The sequence below is a fragment of the Heptranchias perlo genome, chromosome 18, assembly GCF_035084215.1.
Source record: "Heptranchias perlo isolate sHepPer1 chromosome 18, sHepPer1.hap1, whole genome shotgun sequence".
NCBI classification, from domain to species: domain Eukaryota; kingdom Metazoa; phylum Chordata; class Chondrichthyes; order Hexanchiformes; family Hexanchidae; genus Heptranchias; species Heptranchias perlo.
The window spans coordinates 905,748-922,317 of NC_090342.1; the positions used below are offsets into that span (position 1 = coordinate 905,748).

The following is a 16,570-nucleotide window of genomic DNA, read 5'->3' on the forward strand; positions in this document are numbered from 1 at the left end:
ATGTTGATAAATGAAGGATTTCTCCCAAAACTTAATTCCCCAAGATCACTCCCAGCATTCCTCTCAAACTCAGGACTTTTATTTGACCGGATCTGATCGAGCAGGTTATAAAATCTCTGGTTTCAAGACATGGATAGGATTGGATTTATGGGATGTCCATTGACAACAGCTCCATCACACGTCATAAATTCACATTTGTTTCAGCTATTGGTTAAAACGGTTAAATCGGGAATCCTGAGTTTAGCTGGTTAACGTCTCACTTTCCCAGCTGTTGTTCCCATTTAAAGCAACACCATAACCAGGGAGTGTGGTGGGCTCGGGCCAGGGTGGGGGGGCAGGGGGGCCCTGGGGAGGAGGGGGAGGGGGGCTCTGGGGTGGGGTAGGGCAGGGCGGAGGGGGGCTCTGGGGGGAGCCCTCGGGGGGAGGGGGGCCCTTGGGGGGAGGGGGGGCCTGGGGGGAGGCCCTGGGGGGGGCAGGGGGAGGGGGGCCCTGGGGGGGAGCCTTCGGGGGGAGGGGGCCCTGGGGGGAGGCCCTGGGGGGGAGCCCTCGGGGGGAGGGGGGCCCTGGGGGGGGGGGGGGCAGGGGGAGGGGGGCCCTGGGGGGGAGCCCTCGGGGGGTGAAACAAACTCCATATTTTCAGCCTCTGCGACGGGGAGGAAGCAGCGATTTGGAATATTCCTCCCCAGACCTGGGGCTTGTCGGCACCGACAGAAATCCTGAGATCAACCTCAGGGCTCAAAGAGGAATGAAAGCTGGTCTGTGGGAGGGTCTCTCAGCCCCCCCCCCTGCTGAGGAAAGGGTCTTTGGGATAAGGGCAGGGGGGAAATTAGAAATTAAAAGACCAAAGTTTAAAATGAGTAAATGTTTTCTGTTGATGACAGGGTCTAAAAGGCTGACATCGCGATGAGGAGCTGCCCAGTGTAGTACGAGGAACTGACCAGGAAGTTACTGTGAGGGACCGGGAACTGAAATAAGTGATTTGAAAGGACAACGTCGGACAGGGCAAGTGTGATGGCACCAAACATGGCACAAGAACTGCTGTTGTGGCGAGAACCTCTCCACCAAGCCGTTGACCTCCAGATCATGGCGAGGATCGGCAGCGTATACACGAAGGCGGCCGGACGAGTCAGTCCCTTTATCCCCGGAGACACAATGTAATAAATCGATATCGCCACAAGGCAAATCAAACAACCCAGGGACAGATTGTCCCCCCTCAGTCCAAACGCCGCAGTGTACAAACAGTACGCAATCCCAAAACAGATGGTCCCATGAATAAAGTGCTGACCTTTGTAGAGCTGACACAGGTCACCTGCAAGGGAAAAGTGAAAAAGAATTGAGACACATCCTGTAGTAAAGTTACAATCACACGTTCTATAAATTCCACTCCCTCAGTACTGCCCCTCCGACAGTGCAGCGCTCCCTCAGTACTGACCCTCCGATAGTGCAGCGCTCCCTCAGTACTGACCCTCCGACATTGCAGCGCTCCCTCAGTACTGACCCTCCGACAGCGCAGCACTCCCTCAGTACTGACCCTCCGAGACTGCAGCTCTCCCTCAGTACTGCCCCTCTGACAGTGCAGCACTCCCTCAGTACTGACCCTCCGAGAGTGCTGCCCTCCCTCAGTACCACCCATCCGACAGTGCAGCGTTCCCTCAGTCCTGCCCCTCTGACAGTGCTGCGCTCCCTCAGTACTGACCCTCCGAGAGTGCTGCCCTCCCTCAGTACCACCCATCCGACAGTGCAGCGTTCCCTCAGTCCTGCCCCTCTGACAGTGCTGCGCTCCCTCTACTGACCCTCCAAGAGTGCAGCTCTCCGTCAGTACTGACCCTCCGAGAGTGCGGCGCTCCCTCAGTACTGACCCTCCGACGATGCAGCGCTCCCTCAGTACTGACCCTCCGACGATGCAGCGCTCCCTCAGTACTGACCCTCCGACGATGCAGCGCTCCCTCAGTACTGACTGCGAATGGTACGTTGGCCTTCATTGCAAGAGGATTTGAGTACAGGAGCAGGGCCTTGTTTAGACCACATCTGGAGTATTGTGTGCAGTTTTGATCTCCTTATCTGAGGAAGGATGTCCTTGCCATGGAGGGAGTGCAACCAAGGTTTACCAGACTGATTCCTGAGATGGCAGGACTGATGTATGAGGAGAGATTGGGTCGACTCGGCCTATATTCACTACAGTTTAGAAGAATGAGAGGTGATCTCATCGAAACATATAAAATTCTAACAGGACCGGACAGACTAGATGCAGGGAGGATGTTCCCAATGGCTGGGGAGTCCAGAACCAGGGGTCACAGTCTCAGGATACGGGGTATGCCATTTAGAACCGAGATGAGGAGAAATTTCTTCACTCAGAGGGTGATGAACCTGTGGAATTCTCTACCACAGAAGGCAGTGGAGGCCAAGTCATTAGATGTATTCAAGAAGGAGACAGATATATTTCTTAATGCTAAAGGGATCAAGGGATATGGGGAAAAAGCAGGAACAGGGTACTGAGTTAGACGATCAGCCATGATCATTTTGAATGGCGGAGCAGGCCTGAAGGGCCAAATGGCCTACTCTTGCTCCTATTTTCTATGTTTTTATGGCCCTCCGACAGTGCAGCACTCCCTGAGAGTGAGAGAGAGTTTAACACACGGGGGAGTGAGGGTGAGAGAGAGTATAACACACGAGAGAGTGAGGGTGAGGGAGAGTTTAACACATGGGAGAGTGAGGGTGAGAGAGTGTTTAAAACCCGGGGGAGTGAGGGGGACAGAGAGTTTAACACACAGGGGAGTGAGGGTGAGGATTTAACACACGGGGGAGTAAGGGTGAGAGAGAGTTTAACACACAGGGGAGTGAGGGTGAGAGTTTAACACACGGGGGAGTGAGGGTGAGAGAGTGCGACAGCACGGAATGCGGCCAACACAGTGTGAAATGCTGAGAGTTTGGTGAGTGTGGGAGTTCGGGGAAGGAGGTGCTGCTTTGCTTTGCTTTTCCTAACTTTTTCCCCAGAGCGGCAGTGGACCTGAGCAGCAGAAGACTGAGATTTGGGAATAAAAGCAGCAGCAGACCTGCAACAAGAGAAAACTACTGTGCGACGTCACAGGTGAGGCAGGAGAGTCCGAGAGGTGAGCACAGTATAAAAGGAGAGACCGAGAGCGGGAGGAGAGTCTGAGAGTCCAAGGCAAGTCATGGCAGCACAGCTCGCACCCGTGATATGCTCCTCCTGCACTATGTGGGAAGTCATGGACACTACCAGTGTCCCTGGCGACCATGTGTGCAGGAAGTGTGTCCAGCTGCAGCTACTGGCTAACCGTATTTCGGAGCTGGAGCTGCGGGTGGATTCACTGTGGAGCATCCGCGATGCTGAGACTATCGTGGATAGCACGTTCAGTGAGGTGGTCACACCGCAGGTAAAGATTACGCAGGCAGAAAGGAAATGGGTGACCGCCAGGCAGAGTAAAAGGACTAGGCAGGTAGAGCAGGAGTCCCCTGGGGCCATCTCCCTCTCAAACAGATATTCTGCTTTGGATACTGTTGGGGGAGATGGCTTATCAGGGGAATGCAGCAAGAGCCAAGTTCGGGGCACCACGGGTGGCTCTGCTGCACAGGAGGGGAGGAAGAAGAGTGGCAGGGCTATAGTGATAGGGGATTCAATTGTAAGGGGAACAGATAGGCATTTCTGCGGCCGTAAACGTGACTCCAGGATGGTATGTTGTCTCCCTGGTGCTAGGGTCAAGGATGTCACGGAGCGGCTGCAGGGCATTCTGGAGGGGGACGGTGAACAGCCAGTAGTCGTGGTCCATATCGGTACCAACGACATAGGTAAAAAAAGGGATGAGATCCTGCAAGGTGAATTTAAGGAGAATGTAAAGACCCGTTTATTCCTACTCTCTGTTTCCTGTCTGTCAACCAATTCTCAATCCATGCCAGTATATTCCCCCCAATCCCATGTGCTTTAATTTTGCACACTAACCTCTTGTGTGGGACCTTATCAAAAGCCTTCTGAAAATCCAAGTACACCACATCCACTGGTTCTCCCCTATCTATTCTACTAGCTGCATCCTCAAAAAACTCCAGTAGATTTGTTAAAGCATGATTTCCCTTTCATAAACCCATGCTGACTTTGTCCAATCCCGTTAATGCCCTCCAAGTGTTCTGTTATCACATCTTTTATAATAGACTCTAGCATTTTCCCCACTACTGATGTTCGGCTAACTGGTCTGTAATTCCCTGTTTTTTCTCTCCCTCCGTTTTTAAATAGTGGGGTTACATTTGCCACCCTCCAATCTGTAGGAACTGTTCCAGAGTCGATAGAATTTTGGAAGATGATCACCAATGCATCCACTATTTCCAGGGCCACTTCCTTTAGTACTCTGGGATGTAGATTATCAGGCCCTGGGGATTTGTCAGCCTTTAGCCCCATTAATTTCTCGAGCACTATTTTCTTACTAATACTGATTTCCTTCAGTTCCTCCCTCTCACTCGGCCCTTGGTTCCCTAACATTTTTGGGAGATTATTTGTGACCTCCTTTGTGAAGACAGAACCAAAGTATGTGTTTAATTGTTCTGCCATTTCTTTGTTCCCCATTATAATTTCCCCCATTTCTGACTGTAAGGGACCTACATTTGTCTTCACTAATCTTTTTCTCTTGACATATTTATAGAAGCTTTTACAGTCAGTTTTTATGTTCCCTGCTAGTTTACTCTCATACTCTATTTTTCTCCTCTTAATCAATCTCTTTGTCCTCCTTTGCTGAATTCTGAACTATTCCCAATCCTCAGGCTTGCCGCTTTTTCTGGCAATTTTATATGTCTCCTCTTTGGATCTAATACTATCCCTAATTTCTTTTGTAAGCCACGGTTGAGCCACCTTTCCTGTTTTATTTTTGCGTCAGACAGGAATGAATAATTGTTGTAATTCCTGCACACGTTCTTTAAATATTAGCCATTGCCTATCCACCGTCATCCCTTTTAGTAAAGTTCCCCAATCTATCATAGCCAACTCACATTATCACAACTCTATAGTTTTTGCATCTTTCTGTAATTTACCTGCAAATTTGCTCCTCTATCTCCTTCCCAGTATTTGGTGGCCTAAAATATACACCCAGTAGTGTAATAGCTCCTGTATTGTTCCTTAATTCTAACCAAATCGATTCTGTCTTTGACCCCTCAACTACATCATCCCTTTCCAGTGCTATAATAGTTTCTTTGATCAATACTGCCATCCCCCCTCCTCATTTCTTCCCTTCCCTATCTTTCCTGAATACCTTGTAGCCGGGAATATTAATTACCCAATCCTCCCCTTCTTTGAGCCAGCTCTCTGTTATTGCCACTATATCATAGTCCCATGTGGCGACTTATGCCTTCAGCTCACCAACCTTATTTATCACGCTACGTGCATTTACACATATGCATTCCAACTCATCTTTGACTGCCTTGCTTGTCTGTTCCCTCCTATTTCTGAACTACTCTTTACTCTAGTGTTATTTGTCTTTCCCAGTCCTCTGTGCACCTTGTTTCTCCACTCTAATGTTTCACCCTGGTGCCCATTCCCCAGCCAAATTAGTTTAAACTCTCCCCCACAGCACTAGTTAACATCCCACAAGGGCATTGGTCCCAGCCCGGTTGAGGTGCAACCCATCCATCTTGAACAGATCCCTCCTGCCCTAGAACTGGTCCCAATGCCCCAGGAATCTGAAGCCCTCCCTCCTGCACCATTGCTCCAGCCACACATTAACCTGTCTTATCCGACTATTCCTATACTCACTGGCATGTGGCACTGGGAGTAATTCAGAGATTACTACTTTTGAGGTCCTGCTTTTTAACTTCTTCCTGAGCTCCTGAAACTCTGACTGCAGGACCTCGTCCCTTTCCCTTCCTATGTCATTGATTCCCACATGAACCACGACTTCTGGCTGTTCACCTTCCCTCTCAAAATGTTCTGCACCCTCTCAGTGATGTCCTTCACCCTGGAACCAGGGAGGCAACACACTCTACGGGACGCATGTCTGCGGTTGCAGAAACGCCCGTCTATCCCCCGACTATTGAATCCCCTATAACAACTGCATTTCTTTTGCCCCCCGCCCCCCTCGTGCAGCCGAATCTCCCACGGTGCGGTGGATTTGCTCCTGACTACACTCCCCGTGGTGTCAACACCCTCACTGCTATTCAACACTGAATACCGGTTTGTGAGTGCCACACTCTCAGGGGGCTCGTGCACTGCCTGCCTGTTCCTCCTGGTCTGTCTGGTGATCACCCACTCTCTCTCCACCTGAACTGTCTACTTAGCAAAATTAAAGCCCATGTGATTAAAGGGACAGTGGCAGAGTGACGAAGGGACAGAAAGCAGAGAGTTGTGGTGAACAGTTGTTTTTCAAACTAGAGGGAAGTATAGAATGGTGTTTCCCAGGGGTCAGTATTAGGACCACTGCTCGTTTTGATATATTTTAATTACCTGGACTTGGGTATAGAGGGTATAATTTCAAGGTTTGAAGGGAAAAAATTTACAGGGCTTTGGGGTAAGAGCAGGGGTGTGGGACTAATTGGATAGCTCTTTCAAAGAGCCAGCACAGGCACGATGGACCGAATGGCCTTCTTCTGTGCTTAATTATACAATGATACTATGATAAGAACATTTTTAGTCAGAAAGATCGAGAGGAAACAGTCAACGTATCCTCAATAGAAATAATAATCGAATATTCTACGCTGTGCTGTACAATATTACTGATGGGAAAAAAATTTCCAGACCAATGTTTAAAGCTCTTGTTTTGAAATGGCCTCGGTCTCTGAGTCTGGACTGAAATTACCGCTGGCTATCATCATCATTTCACTCGATGCGATGAGTCTTTGTGCTCACCTGCAGCAGCAAATCCCAGTCCTGCTGATAGTCTGAGAGAGAAATCATTTCCATGCTGATTCTCCAGGACTCCGGCGATAAGGACAAGGATTGGGAGACACTTGAGTAGCCCCTTCAACTGGTCTGGGGGGTCTTCAGGTAATCCATACTCGTACCTCACCAAGAGAGCCAGAGCAAAGGGCAGAACCAACTGCAGTCAGAGAGCAAAGCGTTCAGTACAATCCTGCTCACTATACACGAGTTCATCACTGACACCAAACAACCCGTCGACTAACAGTGTGATATCAGTGACTCTATACCCTGCGTGTGATATCAGTGACTCTATAACCTCCATGTGATATCAGTGACTCTATACCCTGCGTGTGATATCAGTGACTCTATACCCACCGTGTGATATCAGTGACTCTATACCCTCCGTGTGATATCAGTGACTCTATACCCTGCGTGTGATATCAGTGACTCGATAACCTCCGTGTGATATCAGTGACTCTATACCCTGCGTGTGATATCAGTGACTCTATACCCTGCGTGTGATATCAGTGACTCTATACCTTGCGTGTGATATCAGTGACTCTATACCCTCCGTGTGAGATCAGTGACTCTATACCCTGCGTGTGATATCAGTGACTCTATAACCTCCATGTGATATCAGTGACTCTATACCCTGCGTGTGATATCAGTGACTCTATACCCACCGTGTGATATCAGTGACTCTATAACCTCCATGTGATATCAGTGACTCTATACCCTGCGTGTGATATCAGTGACTCTATACCCTGCGTGTGATATCAGTGACTCTATACCTTGCGTGTGATATCAGTGACTCTATACCCTGTGTGTGATATCAGTGACTCTATATCCTCCGTGTGATATCAGTGACTCTATAACCTCCGTGTGATATCAGTGACTCTATACCCTCCATGTGATATCAGTGACTCTATACCCTGCGTGTAATATCAGTGACTCTATACCCTCCGTGTGATATCAGTGACTCTATAACCTCCGTGTGATATCAGTGACTCCATACCCTGTGTGTGATATCAGTGACTCTATACCCTCCGTGTGATATCAGTGACTCTATACCCTCCGTGTGATATCAGTGACTCTATACCCTCCGTGTGATATCAGTGACTCTATACCCTCCGTGTGATATCAGTGACTCTATACCCTGCGTGTGATATCAGTGACTCTATACCCTGCGTGTAATATCAGTGACTCTATACCCTGCGTGTGATATCAGTGACTCTATACCCTGCGTGTGATATCAGTGACTCTATACCCTGCGTGTGATATCAGTGACTCTATACCCTCCGTGTGATATCAGTGACTCTATACCCTGCGTGTGATATCAGTGACTCTATACCCTCCGTGTGATATCAGTGACTCTATACCCTGCGTGTGATATCAGTGACTCTATACCCTCCGTGTGATATCAGTGACTCTATACCCTGCGTGTGATATCAGTGACTCTATACCTTGCGTGTGATATCGGTGACTCTATACCCTCCGTGTGATATCAGTGACTCTATACCCTGCGTGTGATATCAGTGACTCTATATCCTGCGTGTGATATCAGTGACTCTATACCCTGCGTGTGATATCAGTGACTCTATACCCTGCGTGTGATATCAGTGACTCTATACCCTCCGTGTGATATCAGTGACTCTATACCCTGCGTGTGATATCAGTGACTCTATACCTTGCGTGTGATATCGGTGACTCTATACCCTCCGTGTGATATCAGTGACTCTATACCCTGCGTGTGATATCAGTGACTCTATATCCTGCGTGTGATATCAGTGACTCTATACCCTGCGTGTGATATCAGTGACTCTATACCCTGCGTGTGATATCAGTGACTCTATACCCTGCGTGTGATATCAGTGACTCTATACCTTGCGTGTGATATCGGTGACTCTATACCCTCCGTGTGATATCAGTGACTCTATACCCTGCGTGTGATATCAGTGACTCCATATCCTGCGTGTGATATCAGTGACTCTATACCCTGCGTGTGATATCAGTGACTCTATACCTTGCGTGTGATATCGGTGACTCTATACCCTCCGTGTGATATCGGTGACTCTATACCCTGCGTGTGATATCAGTGACTCTATATCCTGCGTGTGATATCAGTGACTCTATACCCTGCGTGTGATATCAGTGACTCTATACCCTGCGTGTGATATCAGTGACTCTATACCCTGCGTGTGATATCAGTGACTCTATACCTTGCGTGTGATATCGGTGACTCTATACCCTCCGTGTGATATCAGTGACTCTATACCCTGCGTGTGATATCAGTGACTCTATACCTTGCGTGTGATATCGGTGACTCTATACCCTCCGTGTGATATCGGTGACTCTATACCCTGCGTGTGATATCAGTGACTCTATATCCTGCGTGTGATATCAGTGACTCTATACCTTGCGTGTGATATCGGTGACTCTATACCCTCCGTGTGATATCAGTGACTCTATACCCTGCGTGTGATATCAGTGACTCTATATCCTGCGTGTGATATCAGTGACTCTATACCCTCCGTGTGATATCAGTGACTCTATACCCTGCGTGTGATATCAGTGACTCTATACCTTGCGTGTGATATCGGTGACTCTATACCCTCCGTGTGATATCAGTGACTCTATACCCTGCGTGTGATATCAGTGACTCTATATCCTGCGTGTGATATCAGTGACTCTATACCCTGCGTGTGATATCAGTGACTCTATACCCTGCGTGTGATATCAGTGACTCTATACCCTGCGTGTGATATCAGTGACTCTATACCCTGCGTGTGATATCAGTGACTCTATACCTTGCGTGTGATATCAGTGACTCTATACCCTGTGTGTGATATCAGTGACTCTATATCCTCCGTGTGATATCAGTGACTCTATAACCTCCGTGTGATATCAGTGACTCTATACCCTCCGTGTGATATCAGTGACTCTATACCCTGCGTGTAATATCAGTGACTCTATACCCTCCGTGTGATATCAGTGACTCTATAACCTCCGTGTGATATCAGTGACTCCATACCCTGTGTGTGATATCAGTGACTCTATACCCTCCGTGTGATATCAGTGACTCTATACCCTCCGTGTGATATCAGTGACTCTATACCCTCCGTGTGATATCAGTGACTCTATACCCTCCGTGTGATATCAGTGACTCTATACCCTGCGTGTGATATCAGTGACTCTATACCCTGCGTGTGATATCAGTGACTCTATACCCTGCGTGTGATATCAGTGACTCTATACCCTGCGTGTGATATCAGTGACTCTATACCCTGCGTGTGATATCAGTGACTCTATACCCTCCGTGTGATATCAGTGACTCTATACCCTGCGTGTGATATCAGTGACTCTATACCCTCCGTGTGATATCAGTGACTCTATACCCTGCGTGTGATATCAGTGACTCTATACCCTCCGTGTGATATCAGTGACTCTATACCCTGCGTGTGATATCAGTGACTCTATACCTTGCGTGTGATATCGGTGACTCTATACCCTCCGTGTGATATCAGTGACTCTATACCCTGCGTGTGATATCAGTGACTCTATATCCTGCGTGTGATATCAGTGACTCTATACCCTGCGTGTGATATCAGTGACTCTATACCCTGCGTGTGATATCAGTGACTCTATACCCTGCGTGTGATATCAGTGACTCTATACCCTGCGTGTGATATCAGTGACTCTATACCTTGCGTGTGATATCGGTGACTCTATACCCTCCGTGTGATATCGGTGACTCTATACCCTGCGTGTGATATCAGTGACTCTATATCCTGCGTGTGATATCAGTGACTCTATACCCTGCGTGTGATATCAGTGACTCTATACCCTGCGTGTGATATCAGTGACTCTATACCCTGCGTGTGATATCAGTGACTCTATACCTTGCGTGTGATATCGGTGACTCTATACCCTCCGTGTGATATCAGTAACTCTATACCCTGCGTGTGATATCAGTGACTCTATATCCTGCGTGTGATATCAGTGACTCTATACCCTGCGTGTGATATCAGTGACTCTATACCCTGCGTGTGATATCAGTGACTCTATACCCTGCGTGTGATATCAGTGACTCTATACCTTGCGTGTGATATCGGTGACTCTATACCCTCCGTGTGATATCAGTGACTCTATATCCTGCGTGTGATATCAGTGACTCTATACCCTGCGTGTGATATCAGTGACTCTATACCCTCCGTGTGATATCAGTGACTCTATACCCTGCGTGTGATATCAGTGACTCTATACCTTGCGTGTGATATCGGTGACTCTATACCCTCCGTGTGATATCAGTGACTCTATACCCTGCGTGTGATATCAGTGACTCTATATCCTGCGTGTGATATCAGTGACTCTATACCCTGCGTGTGATATCAGTGACTCTATACCCTGCGTGTGATATCAGTGACTCTATACCCTGCGTGTGATATCAGTGACTCTATACCTTGCGTGTGATATCGGTGACTCTATACCCTCCGTGTGATATCAGTGACTCTATACCCTGTGTGTGATATCAGTGACTCTATACCCTGTGTGTGATATCAGTGACTCTATACCCTCCGTGTGATATCAGTGACTCTATACCCTGCGTGTGATATCAGTGACTCTATACCCTCCGTGTGATATCAGTGACTCTATACCCTCCGTGTGATATCAGTGACTCTATACCCTGCGTGTGATATCAGTGACTCTATACCCTCCGTGTGATATCAGTGACTCTATACCCTGCGTGTGATATCAGTGACTCTATACCCTCCGTGTGATATCAGTGACTCTATACCCTCCGTGTCATATCAGTGACTCTATAACCTCCGTGTGATATCAGTGACTCTATACCCTGTGTGTGATATCAGTGACTCTATATCCTCCGTGTGATATCAGTGACTCTATACCCTCCGTGTGATATCAGTGACTCTATACCCTCCGTGTGATATCAGTGACTCTATACCCTCCGTGTGATATCAGTGACTCTATACCCTGCGTGTGATATCAGTGACTCTATACCCTGCGTGTAATATCAGTGACTCTATACCCTCCGTGTGATATCAGTGACTCTATACCCTGCGTGTGATATCAGTGACTCTATACCCTCCGTATGATATCAGTGACTCTATACCCTGCGTGTGATATCAGTGACTCTATACCCTGCGTGTAATATCAGTGACTCTATACCCTCCGTGTGATATCAGTGACTCTATACCCTCCGTGTGATATCAGTGACTCTATACCCTGCGTGTGATATCAGTGACTCTATACCCTGCGTGTAATATCAGTGACTCTATACCCTGCGTGTGATATCAGTGACTCTATACCCTGCGTGTAATATCAGTGACTCTATACCCTCTGTGCGATATGTGGGTCTCTCCGTCTCTCTATACTCGGTGTGTGATATGTGGGTCTCTCGGTGTCTACACTCGGTGTGTGATATGTGGGTCTCTCGGTGTCTCTATACTCGGTGTGTGATATGTGGGTCTCTCGGTGTCTCTACACTCGGTGTGTGATATGTGGGTCTCTCGGTGTCTCTATACTCGGTGTGTGATATGTGGGTCTCTCGGTGTCTCTATACTCGGTGTGTGATATGTGGGTCTCTCGGTGTCTCTATACTCGGTGTGTGATATGTGGGTCTCTCGGTGTCTCTGTACTCGGTGTGTGATATGTGGGTCTCTCGGTGTCTCTGTACTCGGTGTGTGATATGTGGGTCTCTCGGTGTCTCTATACTCGGTGTGTGATATGTGGGTCTCTCGGTGTCTCTACACTCGGTGTGTGATATGTGGGTCTCTCGGTGTCTCCGTACTCGGTGTGTGATATGTGGGTCTCTCAGTGTCTCCACACTCGGTGTGTGATATGTGGGTCTCTCGGTGTCTCTACACTCGGTGTGTGATATCTGGGTCTCTCGGTGTCTCTACACTCGGTGTGTGATATGTGGGTCTCTCGGTGTGTGATATGTGGGTCTCTCAGTGTCTCTGCACTCGGTGTGTGATATGTGGGTCTCTCGGTGTCTCTACACTCGGTGTGTGATATCTGGGTCTCTCCGTGTCTCTATACTCGGTGTGTGATATGTGGGTCTCTCGGTATCTCTATACTCGGTGTGTGATATGTGGGTCTCTCAGTGTCTCTACACTCGGTGTGTGATATCTGGGTCTCTCCGTGTCTCTATACTCGGTGTGTGATATGTGGGTCTCTCGGTATCTCTGTACTCGGTGTGTGATATGTGGGTCTCTCGCTGTCTCTATAATCGGTGTGCGATATGTGGGTCTCTCGGTGTCTCTGTACTTGGTGTGCGATATGTGGGTCTCTCGGTGTCTCTGTACTCGGTGTGTGATATGTGGGTCTCTCGGTGTCTCTATACTCGGTGTGTGATATGTGGGTCTCTCGGTGTCTCTATACTCGGTGTGTGATATGTGGGTCTCTCCGTGTCTCTATACTCGGTGTGTGATATGTGGGTCTCTCCGTGTCTCTATACTCGGTGTGTGATATGTGGGTCTCTCCGTGTCTCTATACTCGGTGTGTGATATGTGGGTCTCTCCGTGTCTCTATACTCGGTGTGTGATATGTGGGTCTCTCCGTGTCTCTATACTCGGTGTGTGATATGTGGGTCTCTCCGTGTCTCTGTACTCGGTGTGTGATATGTGGGTCTCTCCGTGTCTCTATACTCGGTGTGTGATATGTGGGTCTCTCCGTGTCTCTATACTCGGTGTGTGATATGTGGGTCTCTCCGTGTCTCTGTACTCGGTGTGTGATATGTGGGTCTCTCCGTGTCTCTGTACTCGGTGTGTGATATGTGGGTCTCTCCGTGTCTCTGTACTCGGTGTGAGATATGTGGGTCTCTTGGTGTCTCTGCACTCGGTGTGTGATATCTGGGTCTCGGTGAGGCTGGTTGGGGAGTCAGTGATCAGGGATTCTTATTTTCAAGATGTCAGTGAGAGTGAGGAGAGAGGTTGGGAGTAATTTCTTGATGCAGAGAGTTGCTGGAGAATGCTAATGCCTGGCCAGGGGGAGCGTGACTGGTCCCTAGGAGCTCCCTTGCCTGTGCTCGAAGGTTTCTGGGTTTATGTCCCACTCCAGGACCTGAACTAACACTTCGGTGCAGGACTGAGGGAGTGCGACATTGTTGGCGATGGTAAAGATCCAATGGTTACATTTGAAGAGCTGGGGAGTTCTCTCAGGTGTCCTGGTCAATATTTATCCCTCAACCAACATCCCTTGGACAGAATAGTCATTTATCTCTGCTGTTTGTGGGATCTTTCTATACGCAAATGTTTGTCCATCAGTGACTTCACTTCAAACCCATTTCGATGCAAGTTCGTTACCCGACAGATACGAGTCCATGTTTAGAACATCAGCAGAGTCAGAGAAGTGGAACAACTTTTGTTATTTTCTACCCAAGGAGGGAACATGTTTTCAGTTCTGTAAAAGAGTGTGAACTGCTGTTTGTCTTTCACTGACTGGGTTCACTGGTTTAAAGCCTGATATTCTACTGCTTTATAAAACAAGGAGATCAGGCCAGGTCCAGGTCACACCCAGAAAGTTAAATGTACAATAATAATCAGATTTCTGCTCAGACCCGAGATACTGATCTCACCCTGGGCCAGGATTTGCTCCTGGATGTTGAGAATTAGAGACTATCCGAGAGACCCCGAAACCCAACAATTCTTATCAGACTCGGTCCCCAAAGCGAACATTAATCTCATGAAACCTATTTTTAGCCCGGAAAGGGATTCCGTCTCTTCAAAGCACATTGGAAGGAGGTTAAGGGGAGTTTCGGGTGTCAGACTGAGCTCACGACATTGCTAAATAATCGCATTGGTATCAACAGTGAACAGTGAAGAAACAGTGAGTGAACAACAGTGAGCGGTGAACAGTAGTGAACAGTGGTGAACAGTAGTGAGCAGTGGTGAACAGTAGTGAGCAGTGGTGAACAGTGGTGAGCAGAGCCTGGCGACCACTGTTGGAGTTTATACTTCCCTCGGGTCTGGAGGATGTTGAGTTTTATTCTCGGTCCCGGATCACCTCCCGCCTAAACTTCAGTGAACAACCGGAATAAAGACCCGATTCCCGCACCGAGCCTCTGATTATTGTAAATAAACTCGCGGCTTCAGACCGACCTTGAGAAATGTCATTGATTTTTGTAAATGCGAATTCCGCCATTGATGAACCCGCTGTTTCCAGGGTGACCGTGACCCGTGACGTCACCACCATCAGCCACCTTTGACCTCAGATTTCGAATTAGTTTTAACCGAACTTGTTCATTGTTTATAATATTGTGAGTTCTCATCGCCGCTTCATTAAAGGACCAGTGCAGCGGGTCAGGGGAAAGGGCCAGTGCAGCGGGTCAGGGGAAAGGACCAGTGCAGCGGGTCAGAGGAAAGGGCCAATGCAGCGGGTCAGGGGAAAGGACCAGTGCAGCGGGTCAGGGGAAAGGACCAGTGCAGCGGGTCAGGGGAAAGGGCCAGTGCAGCGGGTCAGGGGAAAGGACCAGTGCAGCGGGTCAGGGGAAAGGACCAGTGCAGCGGGTCAGGGGAAAGGACCAGTGCAGCGGGTCAGAGGAAAGGGCCAGTGCAGCGGGTCAGGGGAAAGGGCCAGTGCAGCGGGTCAGGGGAAAGGACCAGTGCAGCAGGTCAGGGGAAAGGACCAGTGCAGCGGGTCAGGGGAAAGGACCAGTGCAGCGGGTCAGGGGAAAGGACCAGTGCAGCGGGTCAGAGGAAAGGGCCAGTGCAGCGGGTCAGGGGAAAGGGCCAGTGCAGCGGGTCAGGGGAAAGGACCAGTGCAGCAGGTCAGGGGAAAGGACCAGTGCAGCGGGTCAGGGGAAAGGACCAGTGCAGCGGGTCAGGGGAAAGGACCAGTGCAGCGGGTCAGAGGAAAGGGCCAGTGCAGCGGGTCAGGGGAAAGGACCAGTGCAGCGGGTCAGGGGAAAGGACCAGTGCAGCGGGTCAGAGGAAAGGACCAGTGCAGCGGGTCAGGGGAAAGGACCAGTGCAGCGGGTCAGGGGAAAGGACCAGTGCAGCGGGTCAGAGGAAAGGACCAGTGCAGCGGGTCAGAGGAAAGGACCAGTGCAGCGGGTCAGAGGAAAGGACCAGTGCAGCGGGTCAGGGGAAAGGGCCAGTGCAGCGGGTCAGGGGAAAGGACCAGTGCAGCGGGTCAGGGGAAAGGACCAGTGCAGCGGGTCAGGGGAAAGGACCAGTGCAGCGGGTCAGAGGAAAGGGCCAGTGCAGCGGGTCAGGGGAAAGGGCCAGTGCAGCGGGTCAGGGGAAAGGACCAGTGCAGCGGGTCAGGGGAAAGGACCAGTGCAGCGGGTCAGGGGAAAGGACCAGTGCAGCGGGTCAGAGGAAAGGGCCAGTGCAGCGGGTCAGGGGAAAGGACCAGTGCAGCGGGTCAGGGGAAAGGACCAGTGCAGCGGGTCAGAGGAAAGGACCAGTGCAGCGGGTCAGGGGAAAGGACCAGTGCAGCGGGTCAGGGGAAAGGACCAGTGCAGCGGGTCAGAGGAAAGGACCAGTGCAGCGGGTCAGAGGAAAGGACCAGTGCAGCGGGTCAGAGGAAAGGACCAGTGCAGCGGGTCAGGGGAAAGGGCCAGTGCAGCGGGTCAGGGGAAAGGACCAGTGCAGCGGGTCAGGGGAAAGGACCAGTGCAGCGGGTCAGGGGAAAGGACCAGTGCAGCGGGTCAGAGGAAAGGGCCAGTGCAGCGGGTCAGGGGAAAGGGCCAGT

General features: G+C 49.7%; 1 protein-coding gene across 1 annotated transcript; it reads right to left on the reverse strand.

The window, feature by feature from the left end:
- Positions 1-57: 57 nt before the first annotated feature.
- LOC137334486 (lysoplasmalogenase TMEM86A-like) lies at positions 58-15,046 on the reverse strand. The gene is made up of 3 exons (XM_067999187.1): positions 14,974-15,046; positions 6,842-7,031; positions 58-1,309 (listed from the first exon to the last, which is right to left on the reverse strand). The coding sequence occupies exons 1-3, from the start codon at positions 14,986-14,988 to the stop codon at positions 885-887; spliced, it is 630 nt and encodes a 209-aa protein (XP_067855288.1). The 5' UTR covers positions 14,989-15,046; the 3' UTR covers positions 58-884.
- Between the last annotated feature and the right edge of the window lie 1,524 nt (positions 15,047-16,570).

Coding starts and splice junctions, on each gene's coding strand:
- LOC137334486 (XM_067999187.1), bottom strand. Junction 1,310..6,841: donor ACTGGGATTTGCTGCTGCAG/GTGAGCACAAAG, acceptor TTTCCCTTGCAG/GTGACCTGTGTCAGCTCTAC.